Below are 22330 nucleotides of genomic sequence, written 5' to 3' on the forward strand. Positions count from 1 at the left end.
AGAACAGATACTGAATCCCAGGGGAGGTGGAGAAATGCAGACACGGGAGGTACCTGGGCTCGGAACTAGACTACGTGAGGGGAAAACTCCTGCTCAGGGCTCACGGCACACAGGAGACGGCGGAAGGAAATCAGCCATCAGAGGGACAGACTGAACAAGATGTAAGAATGAGCGGAGACTTGGGGACCTGCGGGCAGTATGGAGGGCGCACTCGAAACCCAGGTCCCAGGGGGCGGAGAGCGAGAAGGACGAAGTCACAGCCAAAAACTCCGCAAACCTGAGATGTCCTGTCACATATCCGGGCATCGCAGCCAACCCAAGGAGGATTCTTTGAGGCTCTGAGGAATCCCATGACCAAAACTCTGCAAACAGAAGAAGCAGAAAGACTCACGGCACGCAGAACGACGCTGAAAACAGCGCACGTCTTCCTCAGGAACTAGGACGGCCAGAAGCAGAACGTCGTCTTCAAAGTGTCTGAAGAGGAAAACTGTCCCTGAACCCAGAATCCGGTGACCGGTGAAGATACTCTTCAAAGATGGGGATGAGGTGAAGCCATTTCAGGTCGACACGGCAGAAGCTCTTAGGGCTGAGATCAAGCAGGTGGGAGCCTGGGCGTGTGGGAGGGAGAGACCCAGCGGGACCGGCCAAGAGGGAGGCAAACCTGAGAAACCCCCGTTTCCCTCTGACACGTTCTCCTTGTTGAAGAAAACCACCGGCCGCCAAGACCAGACGGCAGCACTGCAGGCTGAAGTGGACACACCTTCACTACGTCCGAGGGGAGCCCACGGCCACGACGGCGGGGCGGCAGGCAGCGGGCTGAGGGAGGAGAAGGGCCGCGGGGGCCCTGCCTGCGGGGTGCGGGGTCAGGTGCGCAACTGGCCCTCACGGACTCTGCCCTCGAGCGGCGCCCCCCCCCGCCCCCGCAAAGTACAGCCGAGGAAGTGGACAGAATTCTAAAAGTCAACCTCGAGGAAGGCAGGGAAGCAGCCGCAGGAAGCAGAAAGGACGAGCGGAAAGACGTGAGGTCGAAGACCAGCTCAGCAGGACACGGAGCGCAGAGGGTCTGGGGCTCCAGGCACCACGCGGAGGGTCACAGTGAAGGCAGGCGGACAGACAGCGGTCCACCCGACGCTGCCAGGCCGTGCTCCGCGCGTTCGAGGTACACAGAGGACGGGATTTGAGAGGATGGAAGAGGAGAGGCCGTGCATCTGGGGAGGTGGTGTTACCCACACGCCGGAGCCTTCAAGGCAGGGGGGTCACCAGCGGCTGAGAGGCCACGAGGAGACACGACCCCACACGTGCGGGACGCGGTGTTTGGGACCACGCCGAGCAAAGCCGAGGGAGACACGGGGTGCCGGAGGCCAGGCGGCTCGGAGCCGGAGGCCCACACTCCGGCCGGCACTCGCTGGGCTGAGCACTCTGCACCCAGGGGAACTCTGACCTCAGGGTCAGCCCGAGGGGACACTGACAGGAGCCGCCAAGAGCCCCTCAACAAGGACAGACAATGCCATCAGCTGCCACCAGGACTCCTGGGCGTTGACCTGCCACGGGGAGTGTGGCAGCCTGGAACCCTCCTCCAGAAGCAGCCACTCGGCACAGCCCCCAGGCCCAGAACCTTCTAAGGAGAAAGAATACTTCTTAGCTTCCCAATTCATTTTATAAAGCCAGCATGACCTTGATGTCAACCCTGACAAAGGAAGGAAAACGCAGGCCGATGTCCTCATGAACATATGCATAAGACCCTCTAACAGATCACGGGAAGGAAGCCGAACCTGGCAATACATTAAAGAGTGAAAAGATCGGGACCACACAGAGCGTGCACGGTTGGTTCAACCCTCAAAACTCAATCGGCGTGATTCAGGCAGTAAGAACGGGAGAGAAAAGGCGCATGACCGTCTTCACAGCCGCAGAAGAAACACCATCCGGGGCTAAAGAGCCTGTTGCCAACGCGGATGCCCCCACACGTGCGTCCTGCTGGGGGCAGCGGTGTCTCAATGTCACTTAGGAGAATTAGCAGAGAAAAAGGGGGAAACTACCAGTTATTTTCTAAACTCAGTCATACATGAAAATAAGCTAATAGGAAATAAGAAATATACTCATTAAAATTAAAAGCAGGCCAAAGAGAAGGAAGAATTAGAGAATCTGCGAAATGAAAGAACTGATGGAAAACAAGGACGCTGGGAATGTGGCACGTGTGCTTTCCAGCCGCCCCGCCTCCTGCCCCCGCGCCCGTGCCCACCTAGGGTCGCCCCCGCCCCGCAGCAGCCCAGGGACCACTGGCCGGGACTGCGTCCTCCTCCCATGGCCCGGCCTGTCTCTTTAGGCATTTCAAGGCCCGCTCTGCCCTCCTGCTCTCAAATGGGTGCCACCTTGGGTTTACGCCCTGTCCACAGCCCAGGTGACCTTCCCAGAGACCCCTGTGAGCTCTGGACGCACAAGGCCGGGGTGTCTGCAAGGGGCCGTGGGCCTGCTGCCCACCTCCCACAGCTCCGTCCCTCCCGGCTCACGCCGGCTTCCATCCCACCCGGCGCCAGCCCTGTCCACAGGCTGTTCTCGACAGCGGGGTGGCCATTTGACAACTGGCGATACCTCCTCTGTGCCGGGTCCTCTGATGACCCTGTCCCCCGGCACAATCTCCACCCCTGGAGGACTGATGAGCCCCCCTTCTACGTGCATGGAGGGCTCTGCTCCTGGGGCGTCATCCTCCCGGCCCCCGGGCCGTCTCCTCTGTCTGGGCTCGGTTTCTCGGAGACCGACTGGGACCGTCCTGCCTAAACAGCACCCACCCACCCTCCCTCCCTGCTCTACTGCCTTCTTAGCACTTCCCACGGCTGGCCTACTGAAAGCAGAGTGGAGGTGTAGGTGTGCCTGCAGGCTCGGGGACCCTCGGTGCCGGGACCCAGGCGGGCGCCCGCTCTCCGTTAGCGGGCGGTGGGGGACCGCCGAGCCCCACGCGGGGCACACGGATGGCTCCATCCCTGCGGCAGCCACACAAGCCCTTTCTGCTACGGGTGGGGTTTCCCGCTTGCACCCTTTTCGGGGGAAGTCAGTTGGATTTCATCTTTTTCCCGGTGTTGAGGGATTCTGCCCCGGCCCCCTCCCACCACGTTTCCCCATCTCTGAGAGGACAGCCCAGGACGAAGACACGCAGGCCACCTGTCCCCCTTCTCCAGGACGTCCGCGACGTTGGCCAGCGGCTTCCGCAGGTGGTGTCTCAGGTTGTGCTGCAGCAAAGGGAGACACGTGTTCCACTGGGTGGTGCACACCACGTGGATGACCCTGGGGTCGCCCAGGCGCACGGCTCGCTGCAGTGTGATGTCCAGTCTCTGTACGATATTCAGCTGGGCCTGCACAAAACACATCGACCGGTCCGTGAAGCGCCATGTACCGCGTGGGGAGCCTGGTCCCGAGGCCCGGAAGCTGGAGGGCCAGCCGGGACCCGAGGTCTGAGCCTGTCTGTGGCAATGGCCTGCACCCTCTTTTCTAGAAGGGATGTAAGAATGTCTGTGAGATGCTCCCTTAAAAAGCCCAGAATGGCCTCCGCGCACCCGTGGATGAGGTTCTCTTCCCTGAATTGAGTCCATCCAAGTGTACTTCTCAGCCTTGTACATTCCCTGTGGCCCACGGCCTGTTACGTTTACAACCCAAAGAACACGTCCCCTGTTCCGTGCTGCATGTGCCCTTCCCACCAGACAGGCTCTGGTCCCGCGTTTTCAGATGCGTGGAACCGGCTTCCCAGCCCCACGCCTCCTCAGAGCCCACGGGGGCTGCCCACGGGTCCTAAACTCGGCCACGTCCCACGCTTCTGGCTGCCAGCACCCTCGGGGCCTCCCCTCACGCTGCCTCATGAACCGGTGCCCGAAGCTGCTCTGTGCTCCACACAGCACTCCCTGCGGCCCCCAGGGCCACACGCACCGCCCGTCTGCTGCTATCTCCTGATCACACGTGGGGCCAAAGTGTTCCCTGCAAAGCGTCTCCTACACAGCGTTTGTCAAGCGCCTACCAGGTGCCAGACAGGAGGGTCAACGCTAGAGGAGCCACACGGGCAAGTCCGAGAGCAACGCATATCCGCCGGGCCGCAGTGAAGGCGCCACACAGAGCCTGCTGCAGGTGTGGGGGACGGGGCCCCGTGCCCGGCCGCCGATCTCCTGGCCCGAAGGCTCCCTGGGGGTGCCAGGAGCCAAGCCCACGAGTGCCCGCATTGGCTCCAATCAACACGAGGCTCCAAATCTCTGTTTCGACAGCTTTTTTTCTCCTTTTAAGCTGCAAATTTCTCATTAAACAATGGTCTAAAACGATCTCTGGACTCCTTTTCTGGCAGTGGCTGCCGGTCCAAATCCCACCGCGCTGAGTAAGCAGATGGGAGAGTGAAACCAAGCTCACGTCACCACCACATTTGGGGAGCTGCCTCCTCTCTGACCGCAGACGGGGAGCACACACCGCGCCCTCCTGGGCGTCCCCTGGATCCGCCCTTCCCGGGGCCCCTGCCTCTCCCCACGCACTTGGGGATCCCTGAATCCCCAACGGCCTCTGGCCACCCTCGTCTCCCTACCCCCAGATCCCTGCCTGCCCCCATTGCATGCGACGACCTTACCGCCTACCCCGAGCCCCTCGGGTTTCCAGGCCCCGCGTGGCTGATAGCCCCACGCTGTGGTAGGGAGTGACTTTTGCCTTCCTGGACGTGAGTCTGGATGGCAAAGAGCCACGACAGGGACACGAAGGCCTGACCAAGGGCAAGCGCATGGGGCTACGGGGACGGGCACCGCCACTCGGGCAGCAGGAGGGCTCTCGGGAGCTCATCTCCGTGTCCCGCCCCCTGCCCAGGCTGCGTGACCCCGATATGCCTGCTATGTGGTGGCCCAGGAGCCATGGGGGAGCCCGTCCTGGCGGGGCTCCTGCCGGGGAGGCTGTGTTCACCGGTGGGAACCCGAGGCACGGGAGGCTGGCCTTGTGTCCCCCTCACCCGGGGGCCAGCGACCTTCCAGGACACGTGCAAAGCCGCTCAGTGACGCTGACTCCTGTTCCAGGACTTACCTCAACAGCTGCTCGGGCGTAGACTTTAACTTTACTTTCGAGTCCTAAAGCTTCTAATTCATACTCCAGGCATTTGATTTCAATCAGCTTCCCAGGGTCCTACAGGACACACATAGTTTTTGTACACGTGGGGGTTTTTAGTGAAAGAAATCACACACTTCAAAAACCATTTAAAGATATTAACGTACTAGGTAGAAACTCAACAAAAAGACCTCTAGAGAACACAAATACATATATTAAAAAACGTAACCTTTTCCCCCCAAAATGCAAAGACTCAAGTGAGAAAGCAAAACAGCTTTTTTGGTTACCTTTTTAACCACGGGGGAGAGAGCCCATTTCACTGGACGTCGAATTTTTACATGATGGCACCAATTTCAGATAAACTCTTATAAAGTCTGGCCAACGTGTTTTCTTTGACTTAACCCCCGCCGGCTTAGGAAGAGAGTACCCTGCTCGCTGGACGCGGAGGCCGGTCGCAGCAGGAGCCCGGGGTTTGTCGGGGCGGCGTCTACCTCACTTTTTACAAAACTGCTAAGCTTTTCCAAAGGTGTCGTGCCATCCTGAGTCCCCAGCGGCTGGGCGGACAGAGAGCCCCAGCCCGCCCACGTCCTCTCCCACATCTGGTGCAGTCAGTCTGCTCACTGCGGCCGTTCTAGTAGGTGTCTCAACGTGAGTGAATATCAACATTGGTCTCTGCCTCGGTTCCCAGCACAGCGCTCCTGAAACCCCGGTAATCTCCTGAGTGACAGAGCACCGGGAGCATCTTTCCTAAAGATGTGACTCCTGGGGCGGGGGGTCCTGGGTGGGGGCCGGTCACACAAAGACCAAGCCATGATTAGAAGCTTGGGATTCTCAGACCTGCCTCTACCCCCGAGAGAGGGGGCGGGGGCTGGAGATGGATTACTAATTGCGTCACGCCTATGGGAGGAAGGCTCCATAACGTCCCAACAGTACAGGGTTCGGGGAGCCTCGAGGTTGGCAAACACGTCCATATACCAGGAGGGTGAGCCGCCTCCACTCTACAGGGACAGAGGTTCCTGCCCTTGGGACCCTTCCAGACCTCGCCCTCTCTCGGTTCATAGGCTGTTCATCTCCATCCTTCATCACGTCCTTATATAACGGTCCTCTTGGTCTCATTACGTTTTTCGACTTTTGTATCAGTGTAGCTACTTCTGCTCTGTGGTTGCCATTTACGCGGAGTATCTTTCCCCACGTCTTCACTTTCCACCTACACGTGCCCTTGACGCTGAGGTGAGTCTCTTGTGGGCACCTAGTCGGGCCTGTTTTGGTTTGTTGTTTAACCCATTCAGTACCCTGTCTCTTTTGATAGAAGAAGTTAACCCTTTATATTTAACGTAGTTGTTAATAGGTAAGGACTTATCACCGCCACCTTCCTTCCTGGCTGGTTTTTGCACTTCCTGTGTTTCTTTCTTCCTCGCTCGCTTTTTTTTCCCTTTGTGATTTGACGGCTCTCCACTGTGGGATGCTTTGATTCGTTCAGTCTTTTGCGCATTGTGCTTCACGGTTACAAAAGGCTCCTTACAAATGTATAGTAATGTCAATCTATTTTAAGTTGAAACAATTTCACTCCAATCAGTACAAAAACTCTACCTTTTCACTACCCCCCACTACATTTTATGTTTTTTATGTCACAATTTACATCTTTTAACGTTTTGTATCCATTAACAAATTACTGTAGTGTTATTTTTAATAATGTTGTCTTTTAAACTCTATACCAGGGGAAGCGACGTACACACCACCATTAAAATATGAATACTCTGACGTGACTATATGCTCACCTTTACCAGTGAACGTTATACTGTCATATATTTAATTAATGTCGTTTCATTTCAGCTTGAAGAACTCCCTTTAGCTTTCCTTCTAAGACAAGTCTAGTGGTCATGAACTTCCTCAGCTTTTGTTTGTCTGAGAACACCTTTTATTTCTCTTTCATTTCTAAAATGGAAGGACTATCCAGCTTTGCTGGATAGAATATACGTGTTTGGAAGTTTTTGAATATATCATCCAGCTCTCTCCTGGCCTGCAAGGTTTCTGCTGATAAATCCATTGATGGCCGTATGGCAGTTCCCTTGTATGAAATCACTGTCTCTTGCCGCTTTCAAATTCTCTTTTATAATAATTTTTACGATAAAACTTCCGACAGTTTTATTATAATACGTTTTGGTGAAGTCCCCACTGGCTTGAACCCTATGGGACCAACAAGCTTCATGTACTTGGATGACCATATGACCATATCTCTCCCCAGATTTGGGGAGACTTCAACCATTATTTCTTTAAATCAGGTTTCCACCCCTTTCCCTATGCCTTCTGGGACTCCCATGACGCAAACACTGTTTCGCTTCACATGGGCTTCCCATACTCGTTTTCATTTCTCCTCCTCTGGGTAACTTCAAATGCCCTTTGAGTTTACACATTCTTTTTTCTGCTTGATCAAGTCTGCTACTGATGCTCTCTACTGCACTTTCCACTGCATTCACTGTATTCTTCAGCTCCGGAATTTCTATTTCATTATTTCTTATGATTTCTATTGCTATCGACCTTTTCGTTTTGCTCACGTGTGGTTTTCCTGATTTCATTGTGTATCTGTGTTCTCTTGTGGCTTGCTGACTTTTCTTAAAACAAGTGTTTCAAATTATTTGGCAATTCATAGCTCTCCATTCCTTTGGAGGAGGCTACCGGATCACTGCTGTGTTCCTTTGGTGATGCCGCGTTTCCTTGATTTTTTGTGTTTCTTGCAGCCTTGTGTTGACGTCTGTGCATTTGACAAAGTAGTCATCTTTTCCAGACTTTGGTGGGGAAAGACCTTCGCCTGTGAGTGGACAGGATGTGGCGGCTACAGTTCTAGGAAAGGCCCAGCGTCACGGTCTCCGTGTGGCTCCATCAGCCAAGGTTAGCATCGGCGAAGACTATAGGGTTCCTCAGCAGTCGAGGCTGCTGGTCTCTAGTTTCAAGGTCTCTTGGAGTCTTTGGTGGTGAAGGCTGCTGGGGACCCCCCAATCCCTTTTTCTCCCACAGGCTATGTCTCTTTTGGCACCCGGCCTGGGGTGCAAGCACCCTGGTAGTGGTGGTGGCACCGATGTCCGACGCACAGGCGCCCAGGCGGCAGCCTGCGTCACGGGTGCTTGCAAAGCGACAGCAGCTCCGGGGGCCCGGGCACTGGCTAGCTGGCAGTGGTGATGCTGTGTGTGACACACGTGTGTGTTAAGCGGCCACGAAGCCAGGATCTAGGTCTAATGGCTTTAAATTCCACTCCAGGAAGTACTCTCAGCCCCGTGTAACCTCTGAAGATTGCTCCCTGGTCTCCCTTTGGGGGATTCTCTCTGCAGCTCGTGTAGTTTCCTCATACACGGGCGCTAATCAGAATGCGGCTAGAGACTTGACGCAGCCCCTGGAGCTCTCCACAGCTCCCTTCGTGCAGTTGGCTCCTCTCCGGTCCTCGGTCCCGTGAACTGGGGCCGCCTCGTCCTCCTGACCAGCAGCTCGTCCTCCTTCCAGGAGAATGCCACTGGCTTCACCCGTGTTCCCCTCCGCCCGCCGAGTCTACAAACTCTCCAGGCGGTAAACTGGACGATGCTAAGACCCACCCCACCTGTTCCCCACCTCTTGGTTTCACTTCCCTTCATCATCTATTGTTCAGTGTCCTGAAATGTAGCGTTTCACATACTGTTTGGTTTTTTCGTCGTTTCAGGCTTGAGGGCCTTTTATTCCATCTTGGCCAGAAAAAGTTCGTTTCTTTCACCATGTCCCTTTCGTATTCTTTCCCCCTTTTAAGAAAAGGTCCACTCATTTCTGAACGATCACCTAGAACTGCATGTTTGTTTTTGCTTTACTTTTGTTTAACTCTCCTCTTAAGAGGATAGTAAGACATCAGCCATTACAGTCAGTGCCAGAAACCTCGCTCTGCCTGCTTCCCCGATGACGCCTCTTCCCTCTCGGCTGCCGCTTCTCCACACTGACCCAGGGTGGATCTGGACCGGCCCTGACCCAGCCGTGTGACTTCCCAACCACGTTGCCCGTCACTGCAGGGAGACCCTACGAAGAAAGAGCTGGCAAACCACGGGAATCTGAACGTGCCCGCTTTAGAGAGACCGGAATGATCTTAACACCCATCCATCTGTTCAACAAAAATCTGCAGAGCACCTCTCCAGGGCCAGGCATTACGCTGAGAAGTGGGGTGACATACGACATAGGACAATGTGCTCTTTCTCAAGTGATATTAGAAATACCCGTGTTAGGGGCTCCTGGTGGCTCCATCGGTTAAGTGTCCTACTCTTCAGCTCATGTCACGATCTCACAGTTCGTGAGTTCGAGCCCCGCGTCAGGCTCTGTGCTGACGGCCCGGAGCCTGGAGCCTGCTTCAGATTCTGTTTCTCTCTCTCTCAAAAATGAAGAAACATTAAAAAAAAATGAAGGAATCCACTTCAAGGACACGCAGAATATTCACAAAATCCAGCACCAATAAATACTGAGGGTGTCAGAAAGACCAGCGAGGAAAGGGGGCGCTGACCTCTGAGGTGCACTTCGCTGAGCCCGCCTCATTCGAGTGAAAAATCTACATAAACAAGAACGGGCACTGGACTTTTCCAGATGCCACAGGCCTGATAGCACCCGCTGACCCTGTCAGATGGCAGCACCAGGAGGGATAACACCCCCCCCAGGAGGGATGTTCCTCTCGCTGGAGGTCACTTTCGCAGGCGGCCCGAAGGGAGGCCACCTCCGAGCTTGGGCGGGCAGGGCCGGCTGGGCAGAGTCGGGGAGAGAGTCCCTGAGGGACCTCCCCTGGAGGCAGCAGGGTGGTGAGGGCCCCGTCGCCTACACGTGACCCACCTCTGCAGGAAGCCGCCGACGGCAGCAAGGACCACCCCCCTCACCACAGACAGAGCACTGGACTCCGACAGAGGCCCCAGGAAAGCGGTCTTGTCCCTGCTGGCTCCGTACAGAGACATAAAACTACACCTCGAGGGTGTCACTCAGCTGGTGAGTGATGGAAGCCGGTGGGATCCCGATGCTAAGTTTGGGCCACTGTGTGTGGACACAGAAGACAGGAACAGCCCGCAAAAGAACCCGGAAGTGCTTCCAAATAGGTACGTCCGCTCTTTTCATTCCCCGCTCTCTGGCCTCGGCGGTCTCCAGCCCCACCCCCACCCCACTGCCCTATCCACGCTCTACCAGCAGGTCAAGGTCCAAATGAAGTTTTATTTCCCTTTTTAGAACGATTTCCCGATCCACAGAACCACAAACATGACTGGTGTCCCCTCTGCCAAACCGAGTGTCCCATTCTCTGCACCGCGGAAGGGGCGGCACTCTAGAGCTTTATCTGGAGGGAGACTCCCAAGGACCCGCTGGTATCTGGGACCCACAGGTAATCTGGGACTAAACACAGCAGGTGCTCAATGGAAAGTGCAGGAAGTGACCCCCCCCACCCAACCCGAGCGAATGGTCCCACCGTGTGAGCGAATCTTCCCTCCAACCTCCCCACCCTCGCGGGCAGCGGCCCTCACGGCCTCTGCTGGTCACCGGGCACCGTGTTCAACACTGTCCACGCCACCGCTAAATAGCCTCTGCTCTGCGCGAGAGCCCTTGCGGCTTCTTAAGTTAAAACACATAAACCTGAAGCTGGCTTAGAAACTTCTGGCGGGAATGTACATTTTTCTTTGGAGGGCAATATTATAATATGCATTTTCAAATCGTAAAAGTGAAACTTCCAGAGTAATTTCCCGTCAGTGACCTTATGTTAGGGGGAAACCCCTAAGTGCAGATAAAATCTTCAGGCACAAAATGTTCATGTAAGAACAAAAGGTAACAGGATTCGAACGTCCGAGAACGCGGCCGAGGAGTAAGTTTCGGACCATGAATATCACGAAATAACGGTGCAGCCGTTCGAGTGGACCGTGCAAACAGCCGGTGGCAACACGGGTCGGTGCCAGGGATGGCGGGAACAGCGTGTGATGCAAACATCGCATCATCTCAACGACGTGACGTGCGTGTGAGGAAAACTGGGAGGAGTTTACCAGCCCCTGTTTCCAGACCCTCCCCACGAGGGCCGCTGCAATTCCTTTCCCTGCTTTTCGCCTTTTGTGTTCAGATCCCAGGGAGGAGGCGCTGCGTGCCACAGTCATCGGTCACTTACTTGGCTGTCGATTTTCTTCAAGTCGGAGATGCAGTCAGAGGAGATCTGCTCACATTTCAAGGTCAAGGAAAGACGAGCCAGTTCAAAAAGCAAAAGAATTCTGGAAACCAAGAAACAAGAGAGCAATGAATGGACAGAGGTGACAGGAACGTACCCCGTACTCACCTTGCAGCCCCTGGGGCTCCAAGGCCCCGGCAGGCCCGGCCCCCTGACGTGCTGCCCCTCGGTGCTCCCTGAGCTCCCACCGCACGGACCCGCCCCTCCCCCTCGATCCAAGCTCAGCAGGAGGCCCGGCTCTGCACCACCGGGTGCCCCAGAGACCCATTTCTAGAAACTTCCCCTGGGGCCGCTCATATGAGTAGTGAGACCCCCCCCCAAGGGAGGGCCCAGCCCTAGCAGAGGACGCCGGAGGGGACGCCACACATCCACGTGCACACATGCGTCCGCCTTCAAAAGCGTGTGCCTGGGTTCACACAACCCGAGGTTCGCACAACCCGAGGTGTCCTCACTGACCGCCTCGAGGGTCTGAAAACCCATGTTGAGAACCCCGTTGTAGAGTATTTCATGATGCAGAAACGTGTTCACAATTTATATGGGAAAAGCAGGTGAAAGCCTACGTGATCATGTTGAAATCTGACATCGATTCATTTTCAAACTCTCTACAATTATTACATATTAAATTTGAAATAAAAAATGATGAAAATCATTTTAAAAATGCATCCCCAGGCCACCCCCGGCCCATTAACTCTGTATAAATTCAAGAGCAGTGGAGGAGCTCATACACGAAGTGACAGTGAACCCAAGACATCTTGTGGCCCTGGTCATCCCGTCTAGACACAAGCTGCCTCAGGATGTCCAGTGACCCCACACCTTGGTGCCTATGGCCTGTGTGATCCCTTCCCTTCGAGACTCGCTTCTAACCAACAGGAACCCACAATGTTGGGCAGAGGCCGCTTCCCTGGGCAGACCCCAAACAGCGCTGCCTTCCTGTGCTAGTCCGGAATCCGTAGCTGGCGCTGATAATGCCCCTGCTCAGTCGGGTCTCACAAGAGACCACTACTGCCCTGCTGACACCTCGATGGCAGCTGTGCCCGGATCCCTGTCCCAGAGGCACAGGGAGGTCATCAGCGTGCACTGTTGAAGCCCCCATGTCTGTGACAGTCTGTGACGTAGCAGCTGAAAATAGACCCCGCCTAAGAGTTTTCTAGGGCTCCTGGGACCAATTACCCCAAACGAGGTGGCCTAACAGCAACAAGTTAATCTCTAAAGTTCTAGAGGCCCGGAGACTGAGATGGAGGTCCCAGGACCACACCCCTTCTGACGGCTCCGGGGCAAGATCCTTCCTTGCTCTGCCAGCTTCTGGTGTTTGCTGGCCATCCGTGGTGTTCCTCAGCTTGCGGCCACGGCTCTCCCGTGTCTGCCCCTATCGTCACCGGCCTTCCTCCCCAGGGGCATCCGTGCCCCAAACCTCCCTCTTCTCATAAGGACAAAAGTCAGTGCTCGGGGCCCATGCTCATCCAGTGTGATCCCATCTCGACTTGGTTACATCCACAAAACCCTATTTCCAAATGAGATCATGTTCACCGGCAGCAAAGGTTAGGACTTGAACGATCTTTTGGGGGGGCTCAATGCCACCCATAACACCCTCAAGTCAACTAACAAATGATGGATGGAAAAAGTATATAAATAATCACTGCGGACAATGGCCAGGATGTTTCACGTGTTTGGAGTGCAGAGTTGATGAGAAAATCGGTGGGATTTATCAAGGGATCAATTCTCAACAGCGGGACTTCAAAGGGCCCAGACACGGCTGAGGGTCACCCCTCAGTGATCCTGGGGGACGCGCACACGGATCACAAAGCGATACGGTAACTGCAGCAGCCACACCAACGGGGTGTGGTTGTGCTCGCTCCGTCCTTTTATGTCAACGTGACAATGTGACAGTGGATTGGGAAGCAAACCCATCATCTCTGCGGGAATAAACTGGAAAGTACATTCTGGTTCGTTCTGTCAGCCTCTGGCTCAGCTACCCACTCCTGGGAATCCGACCCGGGACTTATCCTAAACTCAAACAGCACCGAGAGGATTCTGGAAGGCACAGAACTGAGACACTGAAATGCTGTGTAAGATGCTATAATGACCTGAAAGGCACCTACACTTAGAAGTCAAATTTGGGGGCGCCTGGGTCGCTCAGTCGGTTAAACAGCCGACTTCAGCTCAAGTCGTGATCTCGCGGTCCGTGAGTTCGAGCCCCGCGTTGGGCTCTGTGCTGACAGCTCAGAGCCTAGAGCCTGTTTCAGATTCTGTGTCTCCCTCTCTCTGACCCTCCCCCGTTCATGCTCTGTCTCTCTCTGTCTCAAAATAAATAAACGTTAAAAAAATTTTTTTAGTAAAGAAAAAAAAGAAGTCAAATTTGATTTAGAGTCCAATATGCAGTAACGTGTCCCGAATGCTCCCCAAACGGTACACACCTCAAGACCAAAAAAGACAGTGGGAAGAAATATATGAAACCCTCCACAATGGCCGAGGCCCATGCGGTACTTAGGACGGCCTTTTCTGTCTTCTCACATTTCCTACACTTGCGAGTTTCACGCAGTGACTACGGACGTGTGGAACTGGAGACACTTACTTTTCCTCTCTGATTGAAGGGAAGCGCTCGTGATTGTAATAACTTAAGTGTTTATAGGTCTTCTTCAGAATTGCGTTGACATCTTCAGGTAACTCATTTTTATCCAATTTCCTAGAATGTATTCAAACATTAAATAACGAAAACGTCATGTCAGATTTGTTCAAATTATCCTAAGAGAAACTCCCAAGTCTACGAGCCTGTGTTTCCCACTCGACAGAAGGCCTGAAAAATCGCTCCTCCTTCGTTCCTTCTCTCTCCAAGAGGACGTCTCACACTCCTTATCCTCCTCACTCCCAGAGCAAGCTTTCTTCCTGAACAGACCCTCTGCCAGGACCCGAGCCAGAAGACGGCTCCCTCGTGGGCCGGCTTGGCCCTTCGTACCTCCCCTGCTGGGCACCCTGGGTCGGCAACCTGCCTGCTTCCGGACATCTGCCCTCTCCTCACACACGCACTGCCCCTCACACGCGCTCATCTCCTCACACACTCACTGCCCCTCACACACACTCATCTCCCACTGCCCTTTCTTCGCACACAGTGGATCTCCCCCTTCCTAAAGCCCTGTTGCAGGTGTGTGCCCCGGTACATTTCCACTCTTCGTTTGCTCTGACCCTCCCCTGTCAGGGTTTTACCCACTACCTGCTGTTGTTTTTCTCAATGTCAGGGTCAAATGTCACGCCTCCCCTGGAAGGTCCTGTCAGACAGTCTCACCCAGCTGGAGACCGTCTCCTCCTAAACCACTTTCCTCACCGATGGCAGCCTCTCTGGCTGCTTCTGAGTAAAGGGAGGCGACGCAGAGTCCCGTCCTCCGGGCCCAGGCCTCAGCCACCCCCGCACGGCCACAGCCCCTCGGGCAGCACAGAGACGCTGGCCAGCCCCTCGACTCCTAAAACACGTACGCTTTCAGCACGTTCATGTGGTAGGTGACAGACAGGCTTACGGAGGTTCTCTTTTCTTCCTTTAACTGAGCCTCGTCCAGTAACTCATGGCACACCTGTTGTCAAACGGAATTGAGTTATTAACGGATTTAAACAAATGATTAGATAGAGATCCAGATTTCCGTTGTTGTATTACATACACCCTCCTTTAAAACTAATATTTGGAATGAGCAAGTGTCTTCTCATTAACTGTGCTGATGTTCAGTTTTCACAGCCGACCCGCGCTGTCTCCCCGCGGAAGCGAGTGGTCGACGATGCTCCTCATGCAGGTTGTTGGGGTTTACAACGACTTTATCGCAACAAGTTTTCTGCGACCCTTTTTAATTCAGTGATGCTGCGAGTGAAGTATTCAAAGATCACGATGAAAGCAAAACATTTTGTTTTGTTTTGCTGACGCACGTGCACTGTGTGTATGCTTTTGTACCCCTCAGTGGGTGGACGGGGCTGTTTTTCTACACCGTTTTCTGAAAATGACACTTCAGAAAATCACTTCTGTCTCCGTTTTTCAACACGCCAGCTTACCATAACAGAAAAGATGTGTCGGTATTTCTGGGGCACGTTAGCTTTTATAAAGGGCGCTGCGGTGGCACAAAACTTCGCGGCCTCCTCCTTTTGTCCGGCTTGTAGATAACACTCCAGAAGCTCCCTGGATGATGCAAAAATGCTGGACGTGACGGAATCGTTTTTTGCTGCACGTGTCTAATAACCAGGTTAGTATGCATTTATTATTTTCACATCTCACAAGCTTCAGGAAGTCACACGGCTCGGCCCCCCCCTCACCCCCCGCCCGGTGCGGCTCACCGGGGCCGAGAGAGCACTCCTACTCCCGGCAGGAGGGAAAAAGGGAATATTCGCACCGAAACTCCCTAAGACGTTTAAAATAAGCTTTTTCAAAAAAAACATCATATTCGTATCGATTTTCTCTTAAAAGCTCCCCACGTGGCCATAAAGCAGGTGAAGAAAGCGTCTAGATTCCTGATTCCAGCTTCCGGGCAGACCCTCTGGCTCGTCTCGTGGACACCCGCCCGGCCGCTGCCCGCACACGGCACTCCCCAAACACGGGGTGAGTCTGGCCGCTGCTCACTCCTCCCCGCACAAAGACCGCGTGCTGACATCTCACTGTGGCTCCTCAGGGCCGTCCCTGTGGTGATGCCTTGGCGTGTGCTTCCCTAAATAGGGCCGTTCGGGCTGAGTTTACGTTGCTAAAATGTCTACTGCATTAATAGTTACGGAACGAAGTTTTTAGAACCACGAACCAGGATTGTGACACAAGCTTTCATTTCCTACGTTTTCAGTCTGAACACTCAGCTCGTGACACCACATGATCAGCACGCTGTGAGTTCATCCCTAGATATCATTAGACAAGCACACAGAACACGCACTTCTAACTACAGAGTCCAAAGCAATGCCTTACACCCTGCAGTGTAAGTCCCACCCGGTGAAGGTGGGAGGGGAAGCAGGTCAGAGGCTGCACGGGGCCGTCGGGTAGGGACCCGAGGCGGGCGGGCCACCTCCACTCACAGCATTAGCTCTGCCTGCCACTCCTTGTCTTCCTCCTCGGTTTGGTTTAACACGTTTACGATCTGGGAGAGGCTGGAGATCAGATGGTGATGATATCCCGGCTTGAGAAACGGCCTCACCATTTGCCAGTAGAGGACAGATGCGTTATATACCAGGAAGTGATACCTGCGACCGCAGCAGAGGAAGTCTGAGACTAGGCCACAAGGCTGTCCCCAGCCCCTTCGGGCGTCTCCAGCAGATGGCAGCAGCAGCATCTGAGCTGCCCCCGGCCCACACTGCCAGAGCGAGCAGAGCCCTCCCTGGGGTGGCCACGGGCGCCCTGCCCAGAAGGGGTTGGTGGCTCCAAGTTCAGCCCCGGCCATGGTCACCCCGCCACATGACTCCTGAGCCCAGAGACCCCTTCACTCATTCGGTCATTCCAAAAGTGACCAGCTCCCTGTGAAAATACACCAGTCAGCAAGGTCTCCTTTGGTTCGCAAGGGATAGACAAGAACGGGCAAGAGCAGGGGGAATCAAGGAAAGCCTCCTGGAGGAAGCAACATCCTGCTGAGACCTGACATGCGATGAGCAATCAGCCGGGACAGCAGTGCAGGTGCAGGGTCCGGCAGGCAGAAGAAGGAGAGCAAATCTTTAGGGAGAAAAATTCCCAAACCTGCACATGATAGAGCCAAGTGGGGGAGGAAGAGGGGAGCAGGGACACCCCCTGGAAGCTGGGCTTTTTCCTGAGGGCTGGAAGCAGGTGCCGACCAAGAGAATCAGAGCGGCCGATCCGCCTTTCTTGCTCGGGCCTCTCCAAGGGGCCGGCTCTGCCTTGCAAGACTCCAGGCGCCCGGCGGTCCACACTGCTCCCCTGGTGGGTGAGCACCGTGGATGCCTGCTCTTACCCCGGGTGGAGGAAGGACCCAGGGCACGGCAACAAAACAAGGCTGTCTGCTCCTTCAAGGGGCTAACTCAGAGCCCCTCTCGTTCTCTGCCAAGCTGCGCCCTCGTCTATTTGTAAAGATGGTCCTGCCGGCCGCCAAGGCTGCTGGTCGCCAGCAGGCAGTCTGCAGGTGCCCCCAAGATCCCCAGGATGCGGGCTGCCTGCCACTCCCGCTTCACGGTTCCAGGACATGGTCCCCTTGAAATACCCACTCCCCTTACCACACGTCCCCAGTGAGGAGGGTCTGTGGGGCTGGGCCCGGTACCCCAGCACCCACAGCAGGGCTGCCAGAGGGGGCCGTGAGCAGCACCTACGAGATCACCGGATGCGTGAATCTGGGATTTATTTACACCTGAACCTCCTTTAAATGTTGGATCCTACTTGAGTAGGTTGTAGGAACACCAGTTCGTATGCAAGCTTAACAGCTTCGAGAGTAGTTCTTGAAAACCGAAACGTTGATTAAGTAGAAAACGGTGCTGGAGTGTTAGCCGAATCACCAGAGGTATGAGGCCTTGGCCCGGGCCATCCAGCGGGGGGGAAATAGGTAAGTGGAGGCAGCAGGGGGAGGGGGCCCTGCGGCTGAACCCTCAGAGAGGCCCAGAAAGTAAGGGAGCCACGGAGACTGGGCCAAGGAGAGGTTCCCAGAGAGAAGGCAGATAAAAGTCACGTGCAGACCACAGAAACCACAGAACAGAGGAAACGATGAGGCTGGGGGGGACGATGCGCCTGTGCGGCCCAGCTCCGCACATTAGAGACGAGCACACAGCCGTACGTGCACCCCAAACACAGACCAGGACAAGGAAAACCCCTACAGTCTGAACAGGTGCCAGCGCTCGGTGACCCCTGGTTTGGTACCTTTTACACAATCCCCGTTAGAGACGGCCGGGTCCATCGGGCCTACCTGGGTTCTCCTTTGGCGAAGTTTATTGCTTTCATATACTGAGTCACGCAATTTTCAAACTCCTCCTAAAACGACATAAAGAACATACACAATTACACTGAATCTGCCACTAGAACATCGACCGTGGCTCGTGGTCCCTTTGGTGACCATCAAACCGCACTACAGGCTGGCCTGGCACCCCGAGTGTAGGCAGGCGGGGCTGGGCGCCTGTGCTTTCTCTGCAGGTTCCCCTCTGCCTGGCCCGAGGGCGGCTGTTCCGGGCGTGACCCCCGCACAATTGTCCAACGGGAGCTCAGGGAAAGGGCAGAAGCAGGAAACTCGGCCAGTTTCCCGTCACTGAACATGACGCCGCTCGCCTGCCTCTCCACGAAGAGTACTTTCGGATCTGTCTAGCCCGACGCATTTTGGAAGCGGGGGGAGACCTGACTATTTAGCCACAAGATGTAAAACTTAGAGGAGGCTCAAGGCAGCCTGGCGGGTTGGGGGGGGGGGGGGCGGGGAGCTAAGCGGGACAAACAATTAGGTACTGATTTGCGAATGGCCAACGGGCACGTGGCGTGGCCTGTCTCACTGACGTGCTAAGGTTGTGCACAGGAAGATGGCACGCTCAGACACACTAATAAAGGACATGGGGCCTCTCACCAGGTTTTCGGTGGACTTGGGGGCGCAGAGCTGGGCCCGGCACAGGTGCGCTCGGCCCAGGAACTGGGTGACCGGCCCCTTGGCCTTGAAGTACATCTGGATGCAGTCCTCGCTCACGTCCGGCTGCCCCATCTGCGAGACCACACAGCACCGTGGAAGGCCCCAGAAAGCCGCCCCTGGCGGGCCCGTCTCCCCTCCAGCAAACCCTTGAGGGAGTGGCTGGAGGACCGATCTGAGACGGGGAGCCAGCACTTTCCTGCCCCACTTCCCGCTTCCGGTAAACCCAGAACAGAGACCTCCAGAAGGTTCCCCCCCCCCCCCCCCCCCCCCCCCCCCCGCCAGGACCCCGGGGAATAAGTACCTTCAGGGCCTGTTCCGCACACAGAACAAACAGGTCAGGGCTGAAGCTTTCTGTGGGGTCAAACTCGGATTTCCCCAGGTTGGCGGACTTGATCAGCTGGTAGGCCCTCTGCAGGGAGGCAGCATCTAGGTGGTCGACATGCAGGCGGGTTTGGGCTGGGGAAAGCACGCCTGGCACCACTGAGCAAGGTGGGGACGGTCGGGAGGGTGAGGAGGGGTCTGGGGTCCTCCCTGCACGGCCCCCTGCCCCCTCCAGCAGCCCAGCCTCAGCAGCGGCCCTGACAAAGCCTCCTTTTAAAAGGGCGGCTCGGTTTACCGTCGCCCAGGTCAACCAAAGGCGAGAAGCGCGGGTTTCACTCGGTCACTGTGTCCCGGGGCAACTGGGGGGGGGGGGGGGCTGAGCGGGTCCCAGGGCGTCTCAGGGTCATGGGTCTGGCACCTGCTGGAGCTCCCCAGGGTCGCGGGGGTCCCAGCGCGGGGTGGGGAGGGTTCAGGGGTCGCGGGACCTGCCAAGGTGGGAATTCGGAACCGGGCGGCACTGGGCCCCCCGGGGCAGAGCGGAGGGTCGGGGCCCCCGCCCACCTTGCTGGCTCTCGGCGTGGGCCAGCTCCTGCGTGATGACCAGGTCCATGGCGCTGCGACCCCCCGGCTGGTTGGCTTCCTCCCTCTAGTGGCTGGCGGTTGCCTAGCAACCAAGGGGGACGCGGAACCGGTCCTACGGGTCGGCGACGGGGCCACACTACTCGGGAGGCGAATCGCCACCGGGCGGCCATCCCACGTGCGTTCATCCCAGCCCCGAGGGAAGAGGACTTGGGGGCGGGGCCGCGGCCCCGGGGGGGCGTGCCCGAGCTGGCCCGCGCGCCCCCACCTCTCAGAGACCCCCGCCCACCCCCCTGGACGGCGCTCCAGCCGAGCCTCCCCGCGTCCCCGCCCGGCAAGGATGCCCCGGGTCTGGCCCTGAGCCGCGGCGGACCCCGCTCACAGGACCCCGGAACGCATTCCTGCCTGCCGTAGCTCATTCCCGCATCCATCCATCCATCCATCCACCCACCCTACAGACGGCAGTTCGCCCCTGCCTGGGCCGGGGCTGGGGCGCGGGGGAGCCCCCCTGCGGGGAGAGGTCATCAGGCTAACCGTGAATGCCGTGCCTAGGGGTCGGCTCCCGAGGGGGTCGCGCGAGCACGGGACGGGTGAGCAGAGATCTGCAAGGGAGAGGAGGCTCGCCACCGGGGGACGAGAACTGCACCTGTGCAGGCCCGGAGCGGGGAGGGGCGCTGGGGAGGGCGACTGGGCTGGGCTGGGCTGGGCTGGGCTGCGGGGGGAGGGGGGGAGCGGGGGCGCCACGCGGGGCCGAGTCCCTCTCCTCCCGGGTCGCTGGGCGCTGTGCGCCCGGGTCTCGGCGTTTTCTGAGGTCAGGCGGAGACTGTCTTTGGGGAGGGTGAAGGCTCGCCCACAAGCCACGGGCAGGAGAGGAGAGCGGGTCTGGGTGACGAGGGTGGGGCCAAAGAGGCCAGGAGGCCGAAGCCCTGGGCCTACGGAGGTGGCCTGGGCGTGCACCGGCGCCGGGAGCTCCAGGAAAGACTGGGCGCGTGGCAGCTCCGGAGCAGGTCGTGGACGTTCCGTCTGGGCGCGCGGGATGCCGAGGTACTCGAGCTCACGTTCGCGGGAAGGCTCCCGGCTGAGCGGACGGCTCTGAGCAGAGGTGCGGCCTGCGCACAGCCGCACTGCTGTGTGCGGAGCTGGGCTGCAGACCAGCCTTGCAGCAGCAGGGTGCGCTGCAGGGGAGACGCTGGCGGACCGAGAGGTGGAAGGGAGGACTGCAGGGCCGGGTCTGGGAGCCAAGGTCGGGGTCGGGGGAGGGGGTCTGCTGGGTCAGATATGGCCACGAGGTCAGTAAGAGGAGCACTGAGAAAGAGCGGTTGGGATTAGCAAGGTGAAGGCTGTGGGTGATCCAAGCCACTAGCGCGGCCAGATGGCCTTGAAGGAGAGCAGTGTTGGAGGGCTCACACCACTTCATTTCAGGCCTTCCTGGAAGGCTGCAGCATTTAAGACAGTTTGGGCCAGTGGAGCAGAACAGAGTTCAGAACCAGATCCCATGTCCATAGTCCACCGATGGCACCAGATGTGCTGATTCAATGGGGAAGAGGAGCCTTTTCCGCAATGATGCCAGAGCCCCTGGGAGGTGGGTGGGCATGGGGACACGCAGCCCCTGCACCGTGCCGGGCCGGAACTTTCATTTGAGCCGGGTCATAGGCTTAGAGGGAATGGAAACGTTTGAAACAGTGAAGCAAAATATCACACCATCTTGGAGCAGGCAGAAGTTTCCTACCTAGGGCACGAAAAGGGAAACCGTAAAGGAAGAAAATAAATCTGTCATCAAAAGTAAAACCTGTGCTCCTTGAAAGACTGTTAAGAAAATGAATAGGCAAACTGCAGATCGGAAGAGAAAATTCACAATAAGTACACCTGACACAGGAGCTGTGCCAAGGTTATCTTTTTAAAAGCCAATAAATCAATAACAAAAGACAAAAACACACAAAAAACCTGGGCAGAAGACAGCAAATAGACACAGGACGGCAGAAGATAGGATTATCTTGTAAGCACACGAAAGGGGGCTCGGCGTCCCGAGTAATGAGGGAACTGTTGCACATTCCAATCAAAGTGAGATACCGTTATAGGCCCAGGAGAATTGCTGAAGACTGACCATGATGAACGTCGGTGAGATTCAGCAACTGGGATCCTAACACGCTGCTGGTGGGAGCGTAAAATGGTACAAACGCTGAGAACCAGAAAGTTTTCGACGAAGTTAAACACGACCCCACGATCTTACTTTCAGAGCTTTACCCAAGAGAAATGATGTGTCTGCATTCATAGCCCCAAAGCGGAAACAACCCAACTATCCAACAGTAAACAAACTGTGGGGTGCTCGCACAATCACCTCTCAGCCACGGAAGAGACTGAGCCGGGGACACCCCACCACCGAGGCGGATGCGTCTGAACAGCGGAGAGCAAGGGAACCGGGAGTCAAAGAGTCCTCTCTGCGGGTCCGTTTCCACCCGGTTCTAGAACAGGCAGGAGGAACCAAAGACCGTGGGGATCAGGGTGGGGCTAAGTGCTCAGGGGTGGCAGGCAAGTCCACACCTTTTCTGGGGTGTCGGGCACCCGGCTGTAGTCCCCTCACAACTCCCCTGGGGCGCCTGGGGGGCTCCGTCGGTTAAGCCTCTGGCTCCTGATT

The 22330-nt window shown here is 56.4% G+C and overlaps 1 protein-coding gene across 3 annotated transcripts in view; it reads right to left on the bottom strand.

Annotated features, from left to right (window-relative positions):
• Positions 1-19753, bottom strand: part of CFAP46 (cilia and flagella associated protein 46) — a 94867-nt gene extending 75114 nt beyond the window's left edge. For all 3 annotated transcript variants that reach the window (XM_042907885.1, XM_042907884.1, XM_042907886.1), the window contains exons 1-11: positions 19678-19753; positions 19097-19221; positions 18736-18867; positions 18094-18158; positions 16271-16435; positions 15272-15395; positions 14711-14805; positions 13815-13925; positions 11186-11285; positions 5035-5133; positions 3157-3347 (exon numbers count right to left, since the gene is read on the bottom strand). In XM_042907885.1, coding sequence (XP_042763819.1) covers positions 3157-3347; positions 5035-5133; positions 11186-11285; positions 13815-13925; positions 14711-14805; positions 15272-15395; positions 16271-16435; positions 18094-18158; positions 18736-18867; positions 19097-19221; positions 19678-19726 — 1256 coding nt within the window. In that variant the 5' untranslated portion in view covers positions 19727-19753. The remainder of the gene's footprint in view (positions 1-3156; positions 3348-5034; positions 5134-11185; positions 11286-13814; positions 13926-14710; positions 14806-15271; positions 15396-16270; positions 16436-18093; positions 18159-18735; positions 18868-19096; positions 19222-19677) is intronic.
• Between the last annotated feature and the right edge of the window lie 2577 nt (positions 19754-22330).

This window comes from Panthera leo, chromosome D2 (assembly GCF_018350215.1).
Source record: "Panthera leo isolate Ple1 chromosome D2, P.leo_Ple1_pat1.1, whole genome shotgun sequence".
Taxonomy (NCBI): Eukaryota; Metazoa; Chordata; class Mammalia; order Carnivora; family Felidae; genus Panthera; species Panthera leo.